General features: G+C 32.3%; 1 protein-coding gene across 1 annotated transcript; it reads right to left on the reverse strand.

Moving 5' to 3' along the window:
• Positions 1-3,127: 3,127 nt before the first annotated feature.
• LOC139516386 (fatty acid-binding protein-like) lies at positions 3,128-6,757 on the reverse strand. Its single transcript, XM_071306455.1, has 4 exons — positions 6,599-6,757; positions 5,289-5,464; positions 3,995-4,114; positions 3,128-3,360 (listed from the first exon to the last, which is right to left on the reverse strand). The coding sequence occupies exons 1-4, from the start codon at positions 6,678-6,680 to the stop codon at positions 3,307-3,309; spliced, it is 432 nt and encodes a 143-aa protein (XP_071162556.1). The 5' UTR covers positions 6,681-6,757; the 3' UTR covers positions 3,128-3,306.
• Positions 6,758-9,166: the final 2,409 nt, after the last annotated feature.

Consider the following 9,166-nt stretch of genomic DNA (forward strand, 5'->3'; position numbering starts at 1 on the left):
CAGAATCGTTTCATTCTGACTATAAAGAACAATGATATGTAATTATTTCCTTCATTTTGTTTTTGTTTTTGGACAGTATCCATGATACTTGGACAAATATTCGACTATATTAAAACTGAAATTATGTTGGTCAAGTGCAATTATTCTACAAACTGTACCGCAAATTATCTATCAATAATCGCCAAGACTTCAAAAGTTCGTACTTATTTTTACTAAATTAGCAATTAGATACTAAAATTCAAAGTTATTTGTGTTTTAGAAGACGAGATAAGTTTTGTTGTTGTATTCCAACATTCTGCTGTTTTTATTTCTTTTCTCATACTATTTCTGGCGTCTTTATACAAAATCCGCACTAATTATATGTTTTGGCTGGAAATGAAGGTTGATTTTTATGAGTCGAAATTGGACTTTTACTAGATTTCAATAACAGCAAATACTCTTAGACCAACCCTATGTTTTTATACTGCACTCGTTCTATTTGAGCAGTCAAAATGCGTTGACCGTATATTTCTATGTCATATACAGTCACTGACCTGCTATCACTTTTCCTCATGAATATTTAATCAGAAATATCCGAAATTATAATTAATTATTCATACGACCTATTTAACCTGTTCTTGTTTCCAATGTATACAACGACTCAAATTTATTTCTTTTGCAATTTTTAAAAAATAACATATTTCACTTGTTAATATTTTTGGTTTGCAAACTATACATTATTATGTTTATGGTTATTGCGGATATTTTAATTCGACAGAGCCTCGCATTTCCCCGTTTCTTAGCCTCATCCTTATATCGTTGATATGTCAAGTCAATGCGCTATTATTGTCTATCTCTCCTCCTTTTGTCCTTTTGTTATTTGTTTTGTGACCAGCACTGATTTGATGAGTCGTGCCTTTCCAACGCGTAATTTTAACAGTTTGTTGTTGTATTAATATCCTAGTTTTATATTTTATATAACGTCTCACTGACAAACAACACAACCTTTGTTCAGTTTTATTTTAAAATTACATAATAGGTGTGCATGCCATTTCATTACAAAGCAAGACATATGACAATCAAATTGAAAAAAAAAAGACTTGGAAAAATATGAGACTGCAGCAAAAATGATCTAATAATGATAATTAAATACCTTGAGTATGCACAACGTTTTAATATGAAAATAAGATGTGGTTACGTTTACTGGGTTGTTATGTGGTGCCTTGAATCCTTCTTAACAGACGGGTGTAAATATATACCATAACGAAACAGAAAAGGCATGAAAAGATATATAATAGCATACAAACTGAAAGTAATAACAAAAACAACGAAACTCTTTTTAAAAGGACAGGGAACATAGATATAAGATGATGTGGTTTGAGTGCCAATAAGACAACTCTCCATCCAAGTCACAATTTGGAAAAAATAAACCATTATAGATCAAAGTACGGTCTTCAACAGGGAGTGTTAGCTCACAACGAACAGCAAGCCATAAATGTCCCAAAAATTACCAGTGTTAAACAATTTAACGGGGAAACCAATGGTCTGTTCTATATATAAAAAAGGGAGAAACGAGGAACACTTATGCTGACATGAATTATCATTGATATTGTTATATTTATAAATTAACTGTTTACAAAATTTTGAATTTTTTGAAATACTAAGGCTTTTCTACCTCAGGCATAGATTACCTTAGCTGTATTTGGCAACACTTTTAGGATTTTTTGGATCTCAATGCTCTTCAACTTCGTACTTTATTTGGCTTTTTCTTTTTCTTTTTTTTTTTTTCTTTTTTTTTTTTTAACTTTTTTGGATTTGAGCGTCACTGATGAGTCTTTTGTAGACGAAACGCGCGTCTGGCGTATATATAAAATTTAGTATCTATGATGAGTTTATTATGAACCACATCAACAAACGACAACCACTGAACATCCGGTACCTGACTTAGAACAATTGCAAACAAATACCGCTGGTTTAAGCGTTTTAATAGGCGCAAACATTCACCCTGACATGAAACAAAAGTGTGACATCACAACATAGAAAGACACTATAAAATATCAATTGAAATGGCTTATCTCAATCAAAACACATATTGGCAACAACAAGTGAACATAGTAGATCTGTACCTAATGTCCTTTTGTTGTTGGGGATATATACCACCCGGCCATGTCCAATCTGTGTAGTATTCCTATTTGTATCCATCTGATGAGTTAGGCCTTTTTCAACTGATTTTTTATAGTTCGTTCTTATTTTGTACTGTTACACCATTGCCCCAGGTTAGGGGAGGGTTAGGATCCCGCTAGCATGTTTAACACCGCCACATTGATTCGATTTGGTTACATTTTACAAGAACTACGGTCATAGGAAAGAAGGGCGAAAGATACTACAGGGACAGTCCAATTCATAAATCGAAAAAAAAACTGACAAAACCATGGCTAAAAAAGCAAAAGAAAAACAGACAAATAATAGTACATAAGAGACAACAGAAAACTAAAGACTAAGCAACAGGAACCCCACCAAAAACTTGGGGTGATCTCAGGTGCTCTGGAAGGGTAAGCAGATCCTGATACGGACTGTTGAACATGACATTTTTGTCTCTGCAGTTAAAACTCACTATATTAATGGGGTAAAGCAATTGTTATTCTTTCAATATATACTGTACAAAAGCAACATTATCCTCATGGCTAACATACCATAAATACCTTTTATTAATAAACTGTATTGTTCTTTTTATTATGCGGGAACAACACAATCAATTCGATATACACCAATGCTAAATCTTGCATGGGTGGACGGATTAACAAATAGAGAAAACCGATATATCAGGAAAAGACCCATTAATCTTCTTACTCTTTCGAAACACCTGAATTCATTCCCGTTTTATGTGGGATTCGTCTTGCTCGATCTTATTTGTTTCTTTGTGATTTTTTGTTATTGTTGTTTTTCTTTCTCTATTTTTGTAATTATTTTTCATATGATTTTTTTTTTCTTTTTTTTCTGTTTTCTGAATTCTTACATATGATATCGGTTTCCCCTTGAGTACATTCTTTCTATATTTGATATGATTGATTGTAAACACGCTCTTCCTAGCCTCAAACAAATTCAAACCTCAAATATTGTTGCGTATACGACTAAGATAAAAATCAAATTGTTTGACTTGAAATTTATTTTACAATGAACTGTACTACTTTTTTTTCTATTTTGCAAGCTTTGTGTCTATTGCATTATGAGTAAGATCTCATCATATCAGCAGACGTTGAGGAGTTCAAAGTTCAAGTCACTTCATTAGAATGGAGACTCTTCAAAGTACCAATTCCAAGTCTGATTTTATTTCACTCTTTTCATCTTGTATGCCATTGATTTACCCTTTGAATGTATAGTCTGCAAAATATGTTATGAATCTTTTACACAAAGCTTACAAAAGATATAAATGAATTTCAAACTGAAAATTAGAAAAAAAGCAAACAAAAAGATAGAAACAAAACAAAATAAATAAAGCAAAACTAAACAAAATGAAAACCCTTATATTTAAATAAATTGTTTAGCTTTAAGATATCAATTTCGAACGGTTTTATTTCTATCTTCTTTGCAATTTATTTTCTTTGTTTTTTGTGATTGGATTTTTTTATGGATACGACCAATCGTTTAGTCACGTGATTTGATATCGAAAAAGCATTCATTGGTAATGACCGATTTCAGCAAAAAGTCGACGGCTAAATTGTATCGCATACAATTAGAATAAAACCATTGCAGTTTGTAAAGGTTCGAACACCAATTCTTTAAACTAATATGTAAATTAAATTACAAAAACATTGTAGCCCGTTAGTTTCCTCGTTTGAAAATTGTTTTACATTTGCTATTTCGGGGCTTTTTAAAACTGACTATGCGATATGGACTTTGTTTATTGTTGATGGCTGTACGGTGACCTATAGCTGTGTCATTTTGTCTCTTGTGGAGCAATTGGCAATCATACCACATCTTCTTTTTTTTTTTATTGTATTGTTTATTTACGTACTACAGTCATACTATCACCCGATATTTGACGAACTATTTTATAACTTCTCCATTCACCATCTTCCATATTACTTTGTTCAGATTCTTGAACCTCGTTGTCGTTTTTAACCTCTAATACAACCTATTAAAACACATAATAACGCGGCAAAATTACAATTGTGTTTATAAGGTAATTATTTTGTCATTACAATACCAAAAATTACAGAAGAAAAATTAAAAACGAAAGGAAGGAAAATCATCTGTATTGAACGAGCCCAGCGTAGGTTTCAAAGTTGATTGTGTCTGTTCATTGTAATTGTGGATGTCAAAATGGCCATACTATGCGGTATGGAGTTTAAACATTGTTGAAGGTTGTACGATGGCCTATGTCAATTTGTTTCTGGGTAATTTGGTCTCATTGTGGAGAGTTGCCTTATTAGCAATCATACCAGATCTTTCAATTTTCATACCTAACCAATTTTATCGTCAATCAACGTCGGAAAGAATAAGTTCAAAACATTTAGTTGATAAATAGTAATGAATTTTTACACATGGGTCACCACCTTTTTCAAAATAACTTTAAAATAAAAACACGTCAATTTTCCAACTAAAAAGTTTGTTATCGAAAGGCAAGAGAAACAATTATTTCCATTTCACCGTCAAAATTTCTAGTTGTGGTATACGCAAAGGAAAAGGTTTAGTCATTGAAACTAATGAAATCAGTAACTATTGTGATTTTCTTAACTCGAAAACAAAACTAGATAATTCTAAAGAATGCCAGCAAAAAAGACAGAAAATTGGTGCAGATATTAATTCATAAAAGTTAAACCAAGCACGTTTCCATAGTACACGGAAGTCCACCATCATTTTCTATGTTCATTAGACCGTGAAATTTGAGTCAAAACTATAATTTGGCATTAAAATTAGAAAGATCAAATCATAGGCAACACGTGTACAAAGTTTCAAGTTGATTGAACTTTAAAATGATCATAAACTACATTGACCAAAAACTTGACCTGGCAGACGGACGAAAGGACGAACGAACAGACGAACGCACTGACCGAAAATCATTATTCTCTAAGTGGGACATAAAAAAAAAAATACATTATAATTCATCTAATCATCAGTGCTAATGGAATTGAACACATTCAACGTTATTTTCTAATTCTTTGGGGTTTCTATAGCAAATCTTTTTTAATTTTTTAATTTGTCATATCTACATTCACCCATGGGTGAGGAGGGTCGGGAAATAAAATAAAATTCACAACAAATATGCCAAAAGACTAAAACTGAATGATTGCTGTTTCTGTATGTACCTTGATATCGGAGCCGTCCAGGTTTTTATCAGCGAACTCCTTTCCTACTTCAATAACATGTGTCTTTTCTCCTTCTAAGGAAGAATTGGAGTGGGTAACAGTCCAAACATTTCCTTTGACGTCAAATTTGCTTGTAGTGGAGGCGTTTCTATAACTGTCTTTTGCCTCTGTCAATCCTTTAAACATAAAAAAAATGCTATCTAAAGGGATGGGTTTGTGGTAGATATTAGTTTTGTGAGATAACAGTTTAAATTAGAAATAAGCTTTTGAAATTGAGACATTGGTTGTTGAAATTTTGGGAAATAAGGCTTTTTCCAGTAGATGACGTTAGAAAATCTACAAATAGCTAAAAATAAAATTTTAGAGTTATATTTATTTTCTCTTGACTAACATAAAATGTGTGCAAACATTCATTATCTTTGTTGACATGTCATCACTTATAAGCATTTTGCATGTTTCTATCAAAGACTGGTTGTTAAATCATAAACATTGAAAACTGTATCGGTGATTCCTCCTCCAACGCCACCTCACCCTGTTTCTCCTCCAAGAAGACTATCCACTGCCCAGTACTTCCTGATTGCAAGATTTTACTGCACCCATTAAGCATGATTTTATCTGAACCCACAGTTTCTGGAAACAACGGACCAGTTAATTATAACAACAACCTGGGCGGATAATCAGGTGTTACATGTATATTCAGCGGTACATGTATCTGTTGTACAATTTAAAAAAATACTTCCATCATTGACCATGGTTTAACAAACTCTAAATGTTTAGTACTTTTAAAAATTAAACGGGACAATAGACTTATTTTATATGTCCCAAATCCTAAAATTAAAATAAATGAATAAACACCAACCCCCTTAAAAATCCCAAGAAAAAGAAAAAAAAAAGAAAAAAGAAAAAATCAACCAATGTGGTGATGTCAACGAGGGAAATGTTTACTATACCGTGTTACCTGCTAAATTTAAATAACATTTTATCTACCGATTGAAATAGATTTAATTCATTCAAAGACGTGTGATTTAAGTTTGAACACCTGTATAAATGTCATAGACTAAGACTATAACAGTATATGGTCAGTACTAAACGACCACACTATCACAAAGAAAGTACTAAGTCTTTAAAGAATACACGTGTAAGCTAGACTATCAGTATGACTTCGCCCGTAATAGAACCTTCCATAACATTTTTAACTACCTGATTTTACTTAGGCGCCCTCTAAACGGTATTTTTTTCATGAGATAAAAATGGTAATAAATAATAATAAAATTATAATTATTATGTTAATATATAAAAGAAAGGCCTACCCATGAGATCCATGAATTCATCGTATCTCTCCCATCCATCTTTGCTTCCATCGTGAAACCACGTTCCATTAAAGTTAGCCATATTTGATTTCTCAAGTTTTTAGAATTTTATTGATTTAATATTATACATGTACACTCACAATGCCGTTTTAAATACAATATCGACCCTATTTTTGAACCTGGATTTATAATTGAACATTTTATACAATGTATCTTTAAAGGGCTTGTTTCTATATACATAATGATTTGATATTGTATAGGAAACGTAGCTCATAATTGACTAATGAATGTGTCCAGAATCCGAAAGGCCATTTTCACAATAACTAAAGTTTATTGACTTAATGACTAGTCTTACATATCCTTAAATATGCATGTTTATAAATATTGTCTCTTGAATTAAGTTATTTGCATTCATTTTATATGTTTGCCATATAGTCTTAAATATCAATACTCAGTATATTAACCTTATTATGGAAAATGACTACCTACATGCATAATTTCTCAAAGAAAACAAAAAACGATTCACGAAATATCTTTTTATACGCCATGGGTTTTGCACATTGTTTGAAGGCCTTATGAAGACATATACTTGTTCATATACGTGCTAATGTGTCTTTGGTGGAACAGTAACATAACAAACGCTCAATATAAAAAAGAAGATGTGGTATGCTTACCAATGAGACAACTATCCACAAAGACCAAAATGACACAGACATTAACAACTAAAGGTCACCGTACGGCCTTCAACAATGAGCAAAGCCCATACCGTTAACTATACTTTTACGCGATGCATATTAATTTAAAAAATATATATACGAATGGAGCATTGAGACGAGGAATGTACCGAAGAGATTGACCACAGAGCAAAAAACACCAAAATTTGTAAGACAAATAATGTCTAAACGTTTACTTAGATATCCGTCAGCATTAAGTAAACGCACGAGTCAGTGGACTTTGGTGGATATTTGTCTTGTAATACACCTTATCGCTCTTCCCGGCTGACCCAAGAATCTGTCCCGCTTGAACTATAATTAACACCATACAACAATCAATTTTTCATTGTGGCGTCAGATATTTTGTATTATGACGTCAAAATTTACGGAAACCTTGTGTGATGTCAAGTAATGGCGGCCAAATAGCAATAAGGTGTAACACTGTATTGGCATTCATACCAAATCTTTTATTTTTTAAAGCTATTTATATCTTTTTTGATATATCTGTGCCTATTTTATATATGTGCATGTGTTTTATAGCACAAATTAACCATTCAGTTACATACGCAAAATTCTTTATTTCCTTTTTTATGGGGAAGGGAGAGGGGTCAAATTTGAAGAATCATATGCTGTCCATGAACAAGTCTATGTTACTGTTTTATCTTAATAAACATATGTGTCTCTCTGTAGGTGGCATGTTGCATCCAAAATCTGTTCCTTTTGAAGTCACACTTTTCGTGACCTTCTTATTGGCCTATTCTGCGTCCCCTGTCGGACCATGAAATATTTGATTAAAAGATTGATGTTTGCTTTATATTTAGTTATTTTTACATTAGATGTATGTTTCATTATAATACATTATTCTGATTGGCTAACTGCACATCACATGTTATTCTGTAAGCAATTGCATCAGACAATAAAACTTATCATTCATGATGACACGAGGTCCCACAATAAAGTGCACAGGTGAATTAAATAAAACTTGGTAAAAATCGTGTTTTCATGATCCTAGCTAAAAAATGTAATTATAAGTATTGAATGCTTCTTTTTGTAACTTTATAGGGTTGTAAAAGCGTTGACCGTGCGTACATTTTTAGAATGAAGCGCTTCCGCGCTTCATACAAAATGTACTTAGGTCAACGCTTTTACACCCCAATAAATTTACAAAAAGAAGCATTCAATTCTTAAACAAATATCTCATGCATGTTCTAGACGATTAAGTATTTGAAACAGGTTATTCGGCATATCTGGCAATCAATCAACAAGTCGGATAATTCTTTATCTTAATTTGCTCAATGATTTTATGTGATTTACTAAAGACAAAAAAGTTCACTGCAGTGACGTTAATTCCGGTGACGCACGTGACCATATTAGGCATGTTCAGCAGAATTCGTTTGTGAAGTTTTGTTTAATGCAGTAACGATCGGAATCTGACATGTTAACTTCTAAGTCAAGTACAGAAGCTTATAAACTCGACAATCAGTCAAACGCAGGAATTAGAGAAAGTTCGGATAACCGACAACTTTTAGCTTGCTTCGGAAGTTGCATAGATGTATCACTAAAACTAATTGGATCTTAGTATGGTCACATGATAACTTTTAAACATGATAAAACTATAAATGTCAATTTGCAACTATCATCGCATGGTCATTAACACCTTTAAATCGAATCCCAAGATACTCACAAACAAACTCGTAATTAATATAGATTCACTCGATTACCATGTCAAACAATGTACTAATTGCAAAATATCAAATATCGATTTTCTCATCTGTGAAGTTGTTATGTATGTAAAGCAAAAATATATAGACTGCAACTAGCTTACATTCACTCGACTTTTGACAGAAATGTCAAC

Source organism: Mytilus edulis, chromosome 3, assembly GCF_963676685.1.
Source record: "Mytilus edulis chromosome 3, xbMytEdul2.2, whole genome shotgun sequence".
NCBI lineage: Eukaryota > Metazoa > Mollusca > Bivalvia > Mytilida > Mytilidae > Mytilus > Mytilus edulis.

Bases quoted from the DNA above. Each gene is read 5' to 3' on its own strand.
- LOC139516386 (XM_071306455.1), bottom strand. From the start codon at position 6,680: ATGGCTAACTTTAATGGAACGTGGTTTCACGATGGAAGCAAAGATGGA. The intron at 5,465-6,598 runs GTAGGCCTTTCT...TTATGTTTAAAG, and splicing joins TGAATTCATGGATCTCATGG to GATTGACAGAGGCAAAAGAC. The intron at 3,361-3,994 runs GTACGTAAATAA...CATATTTTGCAG, and splicing joins CGGGTGATAGTATGACTGTA to ACTATACATTCAAAGGGTAA.